General features: G+C 42.9%; 1 protein-coding gene across 1 annotated transcript in view; it reads right to left on the bottom strand.

Annotated features, from left to right (window-relative positions):
• Window positions 1-8,496: 8,496 nt before the first annotated feature.
• The window catches only part of GTF2H5 (general transcription factor IIH subunit 5), a 40,594-nt gene continuing 32,307 nt past the window's right edge, over window positions 8,497-16,783 (bottom strand). The window contains exon 3 of the mRNA XM_078646991.1: window positions 8,497-8,968. Coding sequence (XP_078503117.1) covers window positions 8,788-8,968 — 181 coding nt within the window. The 3' untranslated portion in view covers window positions 8,497-8,787. The remainder of the gene's footprint in view (window positions 8,969-16,783) is intronic.

Raw genomic sequence — 16,783 nt, 5'->3', positions numbered from 1 at the left:
TCCTTTGTTGTGTACCTCCCACCTAGAGCATGGACGAAGTACGTGTTCTTCCTCATCTTTTTTGCAACACAATATTTTCTTTGTGTTATAAGCGTTTCAGTATTATTTCTAGATGTGCAATGTGTTTACCTACTTTTAACATAGACATACAGCTTCTTATGTATATTATTTTCACCCTATCTGCTGTCTCTATTCATGCTTTAGTTACAGCCACAACTGTATTAATCAACGCCACTCTATTCTACACCACTCCACTCTACACTACTCTTTGCCATCCCACTCTCCTCTACCCTTTGCCACTCCACTCTGTACCATTCTACGCTGCTCTATTCTATTGCACTCTGCCTCTCCACACTATGCCATTCCACTCTCCTCTACACCACACTACTAACTTGTAGCCAGGCTGCTCTATAACATGGCTAGAAGACATTGGCAAAGCCAATAGCTCTCACACAGGTGCTACCTTTCAGCTTTGCCAATGCTTTTTTTTATTTCATAAGATTACAGTTTATTGCTCAGAGGCTCACTAGGGGCAACAAATAGCAGGTTATTGAGTGGCTAAGAGTAGATCAAGGGGAAAATCGAGTGATGCAATACACCTTCAAATAATGTTTGATGTCACTACAACTGCAGTAGGAATTTTAGTTGGTTGATATACATAACAGACTACAACTAATATCGAAACCACACCACATGGAGAAAAAACACGAAGAGCAGAATATTTAAAAGTAATGTTCTTCGAAAATATTTGGCAACAGCATATGACGATCAACTGCAACAACTCAGAACTGACATGAGCTCAAAGGAACTGTTAACCTGAGGATATGCTCATGAGACGGAGCCATTGAGACATGGAAATAAGTGTCCTTCAATTAGATGAAGGTCATATAGTCTCTCATATAGGCTCATCGAGATACCATCAGGAGCATGTTTTGGAAGTGAAACCATCTGGAATTTAGTATCCACAATGAATGAGCTCCAGTCCTTCAGGTTGACTGAAGGGCAAAATGATTCGGAACTAGAGATAATGTTAGAAACACTCTCAGGCTCCATTCCTCATAAGAGGCATTTACTCATTTCAGTAGAAGGATTGTTATCTCATGTAGAGTGTCTGCTTCTGAAGAGTCTGAACTGGCCACATCATTATTTTCATCCCGATACCTTTGGGCATGGAAAATAACACAATTGTTTATTGCCTCAGACTCCGATTTCTTACCTTCAACAAGGGATAACCCTTATCAAGTATAGAAGAGAGGCCACTTCTTTTTTTAAATTGAAATCCAAAGCAGCAAGGTACATATAAGTATCCATCTTTGATTATAACAAGCGATAACAGAAGACATACCATACATGATCCTACATACATATAGCTTTCAATCTAAATAACTAAAAAATGACAAAAATGTCATATAACCATAAAACATTATCCCACCATATAATCCCTCAAAGCCCCCCCCAACCTGTAAACCCAATTTTCTTTTTCTAGGTCCTTTAACAGAATATAGGCTATATTCCATATTAAAAATATTAAGCAGCTTGGCCCGCTACATTTCAAAAGATGGAACCTCTTGTCGCAGCCTGAAGGAACTATTGATATCCGTGCCACAGCCGTGGGAATAAAGATTAGAAAACGAAATGTATACATTGGTTCCCCCTGGTTCAGTTCTTCCCCAATTCCTAACAGCATCATAGATTTGGAAATTTTAACATGGCCCCCCGTAATCTCTGATAAAAAATCTTACTATAAATCCTACCAGGTGATTTAGAGCAGTACATAAATAAAAAAACATGAAGAATATCTGCATTATCCACTCCACACCAAAAACATTTTCCATCAATATGGCCCCCCCCCACTTCATCATCTTGGCAGGAGTATGGTACAGATTAGATAGCATTTTATAATGTTGGCTTTTTAAATTAGTTGCCATTCTGATCCTCCCAGAAAAATAATTCGATTTCTCCAATGAGATTGAAGGATTTCCCAGCCAGGTTCCCCATTTAGAATTGTACTTCTCTAAGTCGTCTACTCTACCCTCTATATTTTGACGATGTTTCCCTGTCGTCTAATAGCTTCTACAATTTTATAAGTTGTAGTACTAATTGGATGCTTTCCTAAAAAGTCCCTTAATTGCAGAAACTTAAAAAATTGGGTTGTAGATAAATGATATTTATCCACAAACTCTGAAAACGAAAATAATATCCCATCCGCCTGATACAAATCGCAGAGTCGAATAATGCCCTTCAGCCTCCAGATGGCAGCCACGTGATCCCAGAAGATTGATAGTAGCAATCCAGTGGCATCCGTAGCTGTATAAACAGAGAGTACGGGAATTCTAAAACTTCTCTGAACTGTGTTCCAAATTTGGAACACAGCATTTAGCACTTTAAAGCGGGTTCTTTTAAAATAGCTGCCATCCAACCTCTTAAACAAAAAATGCTTCACCTCAGGGCCCAGAATCAACTGGTAGATTGAGGGGGCTTCAGCTGCATTGCTAACCTCTTCCCCAGCCAGCAGGATACGTGCATTAACCAAAATACAAAATAATAAAAAGCAAAATCAGGGACAAACCACCCTCCTCTTTCTCAAGAGAGGGTCATAAATCGAGCAGCTCTTTGCGGTTTCCCTGGAGCCCACATATATCTGGCACACAGTGATGGTAGACGTTGAATTTGTTAACCTGATACCTCCAAGGGCACTACCCTAAAGAAATACATAACCCTAGGCAGAACATTCATCTTCAGTACATTGGCTCTACCTACTAATGAAAGATGCAAATGTTCCCACCTCTCGAGTGACCGATTTACTCCCCCCAATAATATCTCCCCAATTGACCTCTACAATCTCTTTTGTCAATCAATCAATCAGGACACTTGTAGAGCGCACTGTCTACCCGTGAGGGTCTTAAGGCGCTGGGGGGGGGGGGGGGCTGCTACTGTCGCACTAAGTGCGTATCTTAATGCCCAGATATGTGGCTTCGCTAACCACTCTAGGATCATTGCCCATTATTTGACTTGTACATAAAATTTGGGTTTTGGATGTGTTCAATTTATACCCTGATGTTATCCCAAATTTTTGCGCTAGATATTCTATTTCAGGTACTGCAAGGACTGGATTTGAGGTTATGATCGCAATATCATCAGTGTACGCCAGTACACAAAAATGGTCTTGTCGTACAGTGAAGGGTATAATCTTTTTACTCCGTTCTAACATAATAATGAAAGGATTGATATAAAGCGCAAACAAAAGGGGTGAGCAGGGACATCCTGGTCGTGGGCCTCTAGAAATCACAATAGTCTCAGAAAAACGCCCCATTTAATAAATTTTAGCAGTGGGGAGGTGATATAAGGCCTGCAAAGCTTGAATATATCCCTGCCCAAACCCCATTTGTTGTAGGCCCCCCATAAAAAATGCCATGACACACGGTCAAATGCTTTTTCAGCATCGAGTAAAAACCAGCCCTAGTTCTCTAGATTCTGCCTGTGCTGTATCAAAAAGGGTCACTACTCTGCTCACATGGTCTACCGTCCGCCTTCCTGGTATAAAACTGTGTTGTTTTAAAGATACTAAGGGGATTATAACTTTTGCCAACCGTGTAGCCAAAATGTTTACATACATTTTACCGTCACTGTCAAGAAGAGAAATTGGACGGTAGGACCCAGGTAACTCAGACGGCTTCCCCTTTTTCTTAAAAATACAGATATTGGCCTCAGCCCAGGATCTCCCCTTTTTGTGCTGTTTGAAACACCTTAAGCATTTCAGATTTAACGTCTTGGAAAAAGGTCTTATAGATTTCCAGCTGGAGTTTATCCGGTCTTGCAGCTTTCCCTATTGTAAGACTTTTAATGGCTTGTTCTAATTCATCTAACGTGATAGGCTCATCTAGCATCTTAACATCCTCCCCACAATGAGGATAGGAGCCCTAGATCCATAAAAGACCCTTTATCTTGCCCTGTGTTCAATTCTGTATAAAAACCAAAAAAAACCTTGAGAATTTCCTGAGGGTCAAACACCATAACCCGAGCCGCATTTTTAATCCCAGTTATTCTTTGTTCAATCTCCTTTATGCGTAACTTCTGGGTTAAATATCTTACAGAGGCCTCTCCATATTCATGACACTCTTTTTTATAGGTTTGATATTTTATGGCAATTTCTTTGCTCCATTCCAGATTTATTTTAGCCTTACTCCTAGCTAAGTTCGTTTGTAGTGCTGCAGTATCATGTCCTGCAGCTACCCCGCTGGCCAATTCCTCTTCAGCAGTCTTAAGTTCATTATACAATACCTGCAATGCCAACGTAGCTAATTTTTGTTTATAAAACCCATAGCTCTGAGTTTCCCCTCTAAACCCGGCTTTGAATGTGTCCCAAATAACCCCCCCAAGACGCAGAGTGCCGATTAATCAGAAAGAACTCCTTTATCCAAACCTTCATATGCTCCATAAAAGTATCATCCAGCAAATGCTTTCTATCAAAAGTGAAAGGTCTCGGTGCTACACCGCACCCCTCCAACGCAAGTGGTGGTAACGACTTGCGTTGTAAAAAACGCGTTGTAACGGTACGTGTGGTAAAACCATGCGTCGTACCGTCGTACATCCGCTAACAGTTGACATAGGGCCTAACATACCCTGGGCTTCCTGCCTTTATAGTTCTGTCCACAGAATTGGAGATCCCCATAAGTCATATTTATATTGAAGTCGTCACAGAGTAATAACGGAAAGGGCCATGTAGCAAGCTCGCCATTTAGATATTCCAGTATCAGGGCTTAGTCTAAATTAGAGCCATATACTGTACACAGGGTAAATGTTACTTCCCCTACCCTGCATTCCACAATGGCCCACCGTCCTTGCGCATCAACCAATATACGTCCTGTTCTTTGGATAGAGGGTCTCGCCAAAATCGCAACGCCCTTGATCATATTTGATTGCCGTGAGGCAGCCAATACTACATACCCCAATTTTGACAAAATCTTCCGTTCCCCCCACGTAATATGCGTCTTCTGCAGGCACACTACGTCTGGCTAGATCACCCGTAGCTCTGTAGCCTTCCTCTGCCTTTTATAATGGTTATTTAACCCACACACATTCAACGTACATATTTGAAGGCCTATCTTAGCCATATGTTCCGCATTAGTATTATCGCTTGTTCAGAACCATACATAAATATTCTCAAAGCTCTACAACTTTCTTTGCTGCTGTGGATCATTTTCCTTTTTTTATCCCCACCATCCCCCTTCCTCCCACCACTAGAGGTCACTTCCTATGTAGATGATGTCTTACCTTTGTCCTTTATTAAAGCTTTCCATAGGGAAGTGCTTTAGCTCCTATTCACCTTGTCAATACTTCCTTCACTCAAGGCATCTTCCCAGATGAAGCCTTGATAATTCCACTCCTAAAGATACCTAAACTATACCGCAATGACATCGTCAACCACCGGCCCATCACACACATACTCTTCTTCAGCAAGATCATTGTAAAATCAGCCTACGCGCAAGTCCAAAATCATATCAATGCTAACTATCTCAGGCATGACTACCAATCTATTATCAGATCACGCTGACCCATGGATACCTCTATATTACCCATTGTAGACGACGGTCGCCTAGCCACAGATAAACATGAACCCTTACACATATTGCTAAACCTCTCGACTACCTTCAACACAGTCACCCATCCCACCCATATACGCAACCTGGAGCCTTGAATGGAAGCAAGCAGCAATGCTCTTGTTGGTTCTCCTCCTACCTTTCAAGCCAACACCAGTTTGTTTTCATGGGCACCACCAGGTCACAAACATATCTATTATTGTGGAGTTCCCCCTGGGTTTCACAGTTTCCTGTCACCTTCAACCTCTACAGCCACTAGGTGCTCTACTCACAGATAACTGCATCAAGATTCATGAGCGCGCAAATGATGCACAACTATACTTGAAAGACTCCTCTGCTTCAGACGCCCGGTGCCTCAAACACTGCCTTGGCATCAGCCAGATCCTTAAGTCCAGCACCCAACCAAGACAGAATTCCTGTTATTTTCCAAGATCAATAAGCAAGAAACAATACATACCTGCCACAATGACGTGGACCTTGATGGCTTCAAACCCCTACTTACACCAAATGCTAAGTCTCTTGGAATGACTCTGGACACCAACCTCACCCTAAAGGAACACATTGGCAAAAAAGACACAAATGGCCTAGTACCAGCTCTCTCTAAAGAAAATGAAAATGTTTCGTCTAGAAAACAACTTCAGAACTGTTGTTCAAGCCCTCATTCTCTTGTATCTGTATGGTGGGAGTGCCCTCATGGCCTGAACACTGGCTCCCATTAAAGGCACCCTACACCCAGTAGCGTGTCTCATCCAGGCCCTGAAGAAATATGGTCAGACCACCTCCATCCTGATGGAACTCCATTGGTTCCCACTGCTGACTTGCGCTATCATCAAACCCACATAACCTCAGCTAATCATCTTATATTTCAGTTCACCCATCATCTATTGAGCCTCCCAGTCAAACCTATAGCTACAAGTGCAAAAAACATCCAAAGCATGGACGTTTATGGAGCATACCACATTAAGATATTAAACTTAACTCATCATTACCTAGCAACATTGCAGTCTCAGATCTACAGTTCCTTCTCAGGCTGAACTCAACGTCATTCCTAAAAAAGACCACTACATCACTTCATTATCAGATACTAGTTAGATAACACTAAAGCTAGTACACGTGAAATCCAGCAAAAGATCTCCGGAAAGACCATGGAAAAATAAACACAACCCAAAGGCCAAACTGAATCTGTGATACCACTTTAGAATACACACCTGTTAAGTCAAGAAAGGAGACAATGGTCCACTTACACCTTTACAATTATAACGCTCTATGTTCAACTAAGGAACCTTACAAGATAATTGCTGAATTCTCGAACTCAAAATCCTCAACATCTAAAACCACCTACACAAGAACTAGGTTACTCCCTTGCTTATCACTTTGTCTCTAAAGCTGAAGACCGGGGAAGAATTCTTGAAGCAAAAACAAAAACCAAGAAGGACCTTCAGATCACTTCAGGCCTTGCCTGCACTGAAGCCCCAAAACATTGTCTCAACTAATAAAAGTCTGTGGCACACTGAAATCCTCATTCCACCCCTGTCTTGGGCAAATATTAAAAGACATCCTTATCAGCAGCTGAAATTCCACCTAACCCAGCGATATAGGTTTTGTACCATATTGCAGTCCAAATATCTTACAAATCTAGCAAAACTGCCATATAGCCTACCACAATATCATCACAGTGGAGTTAATAAAGCAAATCTACACTTATCTTGACAATACTTTGGAAGTCGATAAAACGGTCGCAATATATCTGTAGGGTGACATTTTAGGTGATATAGCTATTGTTACAACCAAGCTATTATCAACCACTAATCAGATCCTGGACTATTCTTACGGGAACGTACAACTGCGTAGTCAAACCTATCCTTAAAAAAAAAACAGGCATGACCTAACACTCCAACTAAAGTTTGCCCAGTTTGCGGAAGTCATGTCTTAAGCAACTGATTGAAAGATCACCCTGTATACAAATACCAGCTCACGCAGAATCCAGTCGAGGCAGGAATAGTGAATCTTCACTTACTGTATATGAGCTCCCGTTGAGTGCCTTGTGGATGATAAGAGTCGGACTTCCCAAGTGGATGGATTTCCTTTCAATAAAGACCCAAGATGGCTATCTTTGCCATCCTGACTCCGTATCCCGTGTAACACTCAGTTATAGAGAAAACATAAATAAAATATATTTATTTATGTGTTTTGAAGAGTTATGACAGGAGTAACTTGACATCAATTTAAGGATGTGTGTGTATGGATGAGGCATCCCACATAGATTGTTTAGCTGAAGACTTCAACTGTGGCTACTTTTGTGCTCTTCAGCGGCCTGCTCTACAAGTACGGCGTAGTCACAAATGAGCACTTAGCAAGAGGCTAAAACATCTTTGAATAGATTTTCATTTTTTTCTTGAACACCGGTAGTCTGATAATATGGGTACATCACTAATGACTGTAATTATCGAACTGCAAAATTCCATACACTAAGATTACCAGTTAATATAAACCCCTGTCTCATGCAATGGCTAATTAATGACACAAGCCCTAGCAGGGTGAGCAGAGAAGGTGGACATCAGTGCCCTCCTGTTATAAAGGTCATCATCTCTGTGATGTGAGACAACTAAAGAGGTCCCAAGCCTGACTGAAAAATGATGCAAAATTAGCCAGCATGTTTGCAAGGTATCAACTTCTGAGGGCCCACAATTAATGGCAAAAATGTCCCCTCAACAAGATACAAATGAAAAAGACATTGTCCCATTCTCTGTCGATCTCAGACAGTTACTTTAGCTCTGATACACATACGAGCTTTCTAGTCTTTGTTTTTTGTAGACCGCGTACCTCTGAGTTTTACTGTTCGCTATGAAGTAAAATGGCAGTATGACAAGAAGAGTAAAGACATCTTGAAGGCATCTCAGAGACAATACAGGCATAGATACCACTTTAATTATTTAACATTAAGCTTTACATGTGCAATTCAAACAAAATACAAGATCGTTTTTTTTATAAGCAAACTGTATTCAACTTAGAGTTTACATAGAAAAAAACGTATAAAAATGATACATCTGTGCCGAGGTGCGGGTTTCCACAAAGCAATTTGATGCTGCCAGCCCCAAGAAAAGCATCTCAGCCGCCATCTTTTGTTTTATGGCCGTTGCTCTCTTATTTCTTGAAAACCGAATGCAGCTCCTTGTTGCGAGCTGCTTTACTTCTGTGTAATAGGGAAGGAGTTCTGGTCCATTAACTCCCCCACTTTGTCTTGGAGGATGTGCACCAGCTCTGCCAGGACGAAGACGTGGGTGTCGTCTAAGTCCTGAATGATGAACTTCTTTCCCAAGGCATTCGTCTCATCCAAGTACAGCAGGAACTGCTTCATGGCGGGGTCACTGCAGAGACAGACAGGCGTCAGTGATGTCATACAGTACGGACATTGTGTGCAAGCTCTTCAACTAGATTGTGGAAATAAATGAGAAACATTTAAAAATACAACGGAAAGCCTGCCGGATTTATCTTAAAACTGTAATTGTCCTCCTACCTTTCACACACTTTTTTTTTTTTTTTTTTACTGATTTGTCATATTCATTTAGAAGGAAAATAGGGCAATAGGCAGGGTTGGAATGGAATTAAAAATTGGCCCGGGCACACACAAAAAAACGTAGTCCACAATTGCATATTGTCTTTCCTCAAAACACTGCTTCCGCAAAATGTTATTTAAAAAAAGGGCTGGGGGTCAAAAATGCACGGATTAGTTTACACTGGTGAAACAAATCTGAAAACAAGTGAGGCCACTTCTGCTCAGGACCCCCCACACCCCACCCCGCACCCGTGCAATATGCATATATTAATGGGTCGGCCACTGAGAGAAAGGGAGTGACACCTTTGCCCGTTGATAAAAGGGAGGTAGTGGACGGCCATCTGCCTCCAGAAAGGCCACTCAGGCACCCACTGGGCCACTGGTGTTATTCGAACACAGAAACTACCCAAAACGGCCCCCACACTGCTAAAAAAAAAAGCAGCCCACAGCTGGAACAGGACTCTAGCCCCTCGGGCACTGCCCGAGTGCCCGGGTTCCCAATCCGACCCTGGCAATAGGTCTTTCCTTTGTGTCTTATTGGCCTTACCAATGGCTTTGGTGATGTGATGCTCTACAGCGTTTGGCTTTTCGCCGAGGCCGAAATAAATGTAAAGAATACTGGCAGTGGCACAATTTCACTGGCACATGCATTTGTGATGTGCGCGCAGCGGCGCAGGTATTGGAATGCATGCTTGTGCCAACACAACGACAGAACAGTTTTTGCTTCAAATTTTTGGAGTAATTAACCAAAAATGGGATAAAACGTTCCTTAAAAATGAAGATTGGAAGGATAAAAGAAGGCAGCCAATCAAAGAAATGGTAAAACGGCTATGCTCCAAGGGAGGGCCAAACACAAAATGGACAGTCTAGCCCAATGAAAGCCGTTGAATCAGAAGCAAGTAAACGAAAGTGACAATCAAGCCAAAAGCAATGTGCGGGCTGTAAGCCCTTGCGAGTCTAGGCCCCGCCTAAAAAGGGTATACATTCACTACAAGTCACACACGGTAAAAGGCAAACATCCAGGGACTTAGCATAAGTATTATGCTAAAACAAGCATGACTTTTGCTGAAACCTGACCGGGAAACAATGGCAAAGCCAATAGGATGGACATGCACTTTCGGATAAAAACCACACCTCTTGACTTTTCCAATGTAATTTTCTGTGTGGAATATGCACTTCTGGGAAAACCGAAGCAGTGTACCATTTTCTTTTTTTGAAAAATATCTATACATGCACTCTGCTGTAAAGCACTTAAGGCAGGCCACATAAATGGAATAGGAAAACTCCCACCTAAGTTCATTCTGCTGTTCTGTTTTCAGAGCAGCCACAGCTTCACAACGGGGTAAGGCTTATTCAAAGACTCACGCTTTCCCACACTTTTTTCACATATTTATTCTGGATGTAGCTTTCTTTGATTTATTGAAATTCGTCTCATTTGCACAAAAAGCTCCAATCTTGAACCATACCATCTTTCAGTAACTTCAATTCGAATAAACAACCATTTTATTGCAGTAGACTCAAACTTGTGCAATTCCCTGTCAACTATGGTACCCACAGAGTAACTTTTACATTTCCTTGCTGTTTGCGCCTCAATGTACAAGGTAAATAAGGGGGCAGGGTGGTACATTTAACACACAAGATTCTGAACTGTCACACAAATCATTTTAGACAAAGGGTTCAGTATTGTTGTTTCACCAGTATCAGAGCAGGTTGTGTGAAGGTTTGGTTTTTGACACTCTTGAGCCTATGGCTGTACTTTGGGGTGGCCTGGTGGAAGTTCAACAGCCATGTAGTTAGCACTGTGTCCTAAACTAATACATACTAGAATTCGTTTTAGGTGGCTTTAAGTTGTGTCAGTATTCATTTCAGGTATGAATGACATGCATGAGCTGAAGTGATGGGGGTCTAGGGTTTAGTACAAGTTGCAACATCGATTTTTTTTATGGTTGACATGTGTGATTTAGTTTAACTAGGCTGGTGGTAGGTTTGGTGTGCATTATTTCTGTGTTTTTTTTTAATATTAGATTTTCTGGACACCAGTGGCCTGGCAACATTTGGGTTCATTACAAGGTGTGGAAAAGGGAAGACTCCCTTGTGGTTTTTATTTCGTCGGGAAAACCTATCAGATGAAAGCTGTTTATTCCACTAAGTGTTGTAGCTTGCATCTACATTGTAGGAAGAACATGGATGATCTTGTACTGCATACCCTATATTCAAGAATAACAAACACAACCATGTCTTTCCCCTTTCATCAATCTGGACCTTTGTCCATTCCAGAGCACCACAGGCTCCATTTTATGTTTTCTTTAGAGGCAAGAAGCTCACTCTTGATATTGAAGACAATTAGAACATAAGAGCTACAAGTTTGTTTGGCAACTTTTAGGTAAATTCAATTTTGCGAGTCCTTAATAGCTTTTTTTACTGAATCGCTATTACGGACTCGCAAAATTGAATGTAGGTAGGAATCTCAAAAGTATTTGCGATTCCTTAATTGCGAATTGTAAATTGAGTTTTGCAATCAAGGAATACCATACCATTCATTCCTATGGGCCAACAGCCGCATAGGAATGAATAGGATTTGCGCCCGCAATTTCAAGGGTGCAAGGGTTCCAGAGGGACACCCTGTTGCACCCCTGAAATGTGCATGTGTGCACATGCAGCGGACATACATGCCCTAAGGGCATGAATGTGTGCCACATGGCACTTCAAAAAAAGCAAAAAAGTGCTTTAAGGGAAAAATCGGTAATTACCACCAACTTGAAGTTGGTGGTAATTAGCGATTCCTTAAGGCTAAACTGCACTTTCTTTTGTGCTACTTACATTGCATTTAAGGAATCCCAAATTACAATTCCTTAAAAGCAAACGCAAAATGGGGAAATCGCAATTTTTGAGATTCCTTATTTTGAGAGTACCTACATTGCTCAAAGCCAAATTGCGATTGCAAAGGAAATCTGTCCACGGAATCTATTCACCTCAGAGTTCCAAGTGATCATTAAATAAAAGACAGACGGCCACAAGCCCTTCAACAGTGTCTAACACCTAACTTAGTCAAAATGCATTATTGAGGGGAGCATTTTTAGGAAAAACACTGCATTTCAGTTTTTTCACTGGCCTTTGGTGCCAGAATAAAACCTTCAATGTTCGGTAACTGATATACAAAGTCTTCGCTGAAGTGGGCTGATGTGTTAACCTGTAAATTCACCAGGCAAACATCGAGGGAGTAGAACAGAAAAGATCAAAATGTTTACTGCAAACCCATAATCCTCCCTGTAGTAAGGAAAATCTTCCAAATCAGAGGGTTCAAAAATCTCCAGTAAATAGCTGTTGTGAAATAAGTAAGGGCTGGGTGTCAAAGCAACACAACTAAGAGGCAGGCTCCATCTACATAATGTACAGTTTAAGCATCAAATTTAGGGTGAAAGATTGCACGTTGCCCTTTTCATTCACCATAGTGGTCACACACCTAAGCAGCGTAATGAGCAGTTGCTATAAATGGGGATATGGTAGACCACATCTTTAGGTCTATAACAGAGTACTGCCCTCAGCTAAAAATAAAAAAAATCTTGTGCAAGAGACACCATATTAAAGGACTTCAAGGGAGCAAGTTGCTGAAAACCTGGAAGCCCAGGCTAGTGGGAAAAGCCTCATAACCCCAAGATCACCACAGGAAATGGATAATAAAATCCTTAATTGCCATCTACTTCTTGTACCACCTACATAGCTTCCAGGTGTAAACATGTTTATGCCTTGAAGAGTATCATAGAGGAAACTGGATGGACACAGAAAGGGTACTAAGGGGGGAGAAGTGCAGGCTTAAGCCTTTACTCTGCCTGAGCGTCCGTGTATACACCATACTAGCCAGGAGCAAGTGAGAGCTCCAGGGTTCTGGAGGATAAGGAACACTGCAAAGAGCATGCAGTTAGGGGAGCTGGGAAAGTCTTGAGTAGGCAGCACTACCAAGTTTCCCAGTGCCATGCATAACTAGCTGCTCCAGTCCAGGTTGTTTCTTTGCGTTCTAGAACTTACAGGCTTTCTTTTCTATCTATATACTAATATTATGAAGATAGAGCCCAAACCTTTGAGGCGGGTAATCTCAGGAACCACAGCACCAATCACAACACCCAATACAGCATTGGAAAGGACAGTTGCAGCAGATGGACATAGGCTATACAGCTGCCCACCATATACATTAGAAGGGTAAAAGAACCATAGGGGCAAAGTAGTCCCTTGTGGGCGTTCTGCTCGGGGCGTTGTGCTGGGGGCGTGTGCATACAGCGATGGGCGCGGCATTCCAACATTAAAACGGCATTCAGAAAAACAAAGCCTTCACACTACTTCCTTGTGGGCGTGTGCGTTCTGCCAGGGGCATGGCCATACAGCGATGGGCAAGGCATTCGCACGGCATTCGTGGAAAAACAAAGTCTTCACACTACTTCCTTGTGGGCGTGTGCGTTCTGCCGGGGGCGTGGGCATTCAGCGATGGGAAGGCATTCGCGCTACATTCGTGGAAAATGGGCCGGAAATCCTGGATGCGTTCTGGAGCCGCCACACACTATAACATATTGCTACGGTGCTCAGGCCGGGGCTGAGGTGAGTCAGCGTCGCGTGCACGCTGTCACGCACTGAACTCTCAAGAGGCTGAGGAAAGTCAGCGTAACAGCGGGGATACCCGGACAACGTCGGGACAGGCTGCTAGTTCCATTATAAAAACAAGTCCTTCCAAGCAACAAAAGAACATGGAGAGTCACACATAGATCGAGGAAACTTGCCAGATGTGGGTAAAGAATAGCCGCAGGCGACTGGGGTGGTGGGGCAGGGAGACTCCTAAGGATCCTGAAAGGAGAGTGAGCTGCAAGGGTCTGGAGAGAATGAACAAAGCCTAGAGTCAATGCTAGAAATTAAGGCAGTATGGTGTGCTGCAGGAATATGCAGGTTTTGGGACACTACATACATTCAGGAGGTAGTTAGGGAGATCCAGGATAGGCAATACTGAAATCAACAGTGAGAAACCTGCAGGGGCCTGAAGTGGGGAGACTAAACGAATGGCCCATTCCTGTACCCTTCAGGCCCCACCACAACCTCCAATGTAGAATACATTTAATACGCTTCCTAGTCCTCCAGATCAACGAAAACCCAAAAATATACATGTTCGCTTGAGAGGGACTTGAGTCAAACATTTTGCACAGGTGGGGGAGGAGGCACTGCCTTACAAAAGCTGAAATAACTGGGATTGAGAGACATAGATGTGCATTTACAATGAAAGTTAGCTTCAGAAGGGGGAGAGGTGTAGGAGGAGGAGTTTAGGATGATAGGAAGTTTGGGACGAGGTGTGGTTTGAGATAAATCCTGAAATACACATACTAAGGAGCAAATCAGGGGTGTAAAGGGAGGTCATCTCAGTCTGGCCATCTGCCGAGAATGGCTGTTGTTGTGAGTGTGTTGTTTGCGAGTCTTTTTGAAATTCCAGTGTTGAGGAGGTGTACTCATAAAAGTGCATTTGCCACTTTACATGTTAAGAGGCAAGATAGTCAGGTTTACTCAACTGCAGTGTCTTATAGGTCTCACAAGACAGTCTGAAGTAAATTCAGATAGGGAGGAGCAATGCATTTCTTTCAAGGTAAGGGATGATGTGCTTGAACTATTTTTCTTGTTAATTGGTCATCAGAGTTTCATATTCTAAAAAGGAGGATAATTAATTTATTACCTCTCTCCAGAAGGCCTAGAGCACACCACTTCCCCGAATTGTGTGTTAGAAGGTGCTCATGTTTGCAATGCATTTTTTACATGTGGGTCTTCAAACCATACCCATTTTAAAAAGTCTATATCTGTTGCAATACGGTCAGTGTAAAGCATAATATTTTGAGCGGTACCAGTTGGAGTCCTGCTTTTACCGCTACCCTTTATGTTCACAAGTGCTGCCTCCCACTCTATGTTGCCCAGTGGGCCTAGGTAATTTTGCTATATCTCCCTCAATTTTCCTAGGCAGTCTGGGTTGTTTATAACTAGGGTTTTGTACACACTCAATATTGCCGCTTTGTGAGAAGCTGGCTTTGTATATGGTGTACACTTATGTAAATGGCACCTTGCACCAATCCAGACGACCCTTATAGTGATTTAAGTGGTAGCTGCGGAGAGCAGCCTCCAGGCTTAGTCCAGAAGGAGTGTAAAGCTGCTTGTTTTATCAGAACATAATCTTATAGGTACAGATTAAAAGGAAAAGAACCACACATGTATTTATAAAAATATGTATTTATTATAAGACACTCACTAACATATACAGATATCTCCTAGCCGGAGATAGGCACAATGCACACAATACTTTTCAATAGAAACAGGTAAGTAGCACAGAATACACAGTGGTCTCCGGGAGAGACCAAACCATATACTAAAATAGTGGTATGCGAACAACAATCAAGTCAAGACTATACCTAGAAGACGTAGAAGTGACGGGGACCCAAGGAACCACCTGAGGTAAGCAACCAGGAGCCCCACTGAGGCCATGTGCTAAGTGGGAACACAACCACTTGATCAATGCAAGTAAATGGGTAAGTCACAGTAGCAATTTTAAAGAAGAAGGACCCTTCCCACTGAACCCTGGAGAAACCCCGTGGAAGACAGAAGGTTGGAGAGCCACCCCACCCGTGGATACCTTAGGAACCAGGATACTTGCACCAGGGAAGTGGTGCCGGAAACCGCTGTCGAACTCAATGGAGAACTTCAGGAAGATGCCGCTGCTGGAGAAGGTGAAAGTGTCTGGTGTAACCCAAAGGTGGATTCAGGATGATAAGTACCTGCAAGCAGAGGGGCAGAGTCTATGCCACTCAAGAGTGACCCCGAGGCACGGAAGATGAAGGCCCATTGATGTCGAGTGTTTCAGGGGAGCTGAAGTGACCTTGAAACTGCAGCTGTGTGGACCAGGTGATGCTGTGGAAGACCAGGAGCCATACACGAGCTGTCCCACGTCAGATGTTGAGAGTTGAGGGGTCGATGTCCGGCGGGAGCACCAACAAGCCTTGGCAACTGCAACCAACGTGGAAGTGGAAGAAGGTGAAATGTCGGGACCAGAAAGGTACAGGAGACTCACCACAAGCAGGGGGGTCAGGGCAGGCCCCGAGCAATCATAAGAGCCTGCGGAATTCAAAGGTGACCATCAAGAGGACCCACAGACCAGAGGCACTGGAGTCGCGAGAGGACCTCAAGCAGTTCATCAAAGATGCAGGCCCACGATGCAAGAGTTGTGGTGAGGACGAAGATCTTGGTCGATGGAGATGCTTGAGGTGGGGGCTACTTGGAGCCCGAAGATCTTGATGGACAGAAGCCAACAAGCCTTCGCAACTGCAAGTCGACGCGGTACACAAGGGTTCGGTTCCTACGGCTCCAACAAGGGATACTGGCCTCAAACTTGGTGTCTATGGCCAGACTCGAGATGGAGCATGCAAATATAAGCGACAAACTAGATGTACAAGATGAGTTTGTGTAGGTGTATAAGGCAGCGAGGGTGGCCAACATAGTATATTTGGAAACCTTTATCAGACCTCAAGGAAATATACTGGCTCACTTGCTATGGCAAGTCAGATTTTATCAGGACGAGCTATATGGGACCTGTGGCTCCGTTTCATGCCGAGCC

Source organism: Lissotriton helveticus, chromosome 6 (assembly GCF_964261635.1).
Source record: "Lissotriton helveticus chromosome 6, aLisHel1.1, whole genome shotgun sequence".
NCBI classification, from domain to species: domain Eukaryota; kingdom Metazoa; phylum Chordata; class Amphibia; order Caudata; family Salamandridae; genus Lissotriton; species Lissotriton helveticus.
This window is presented reverse-complemented; position numbering and strand designations above follow the sequence as displayed.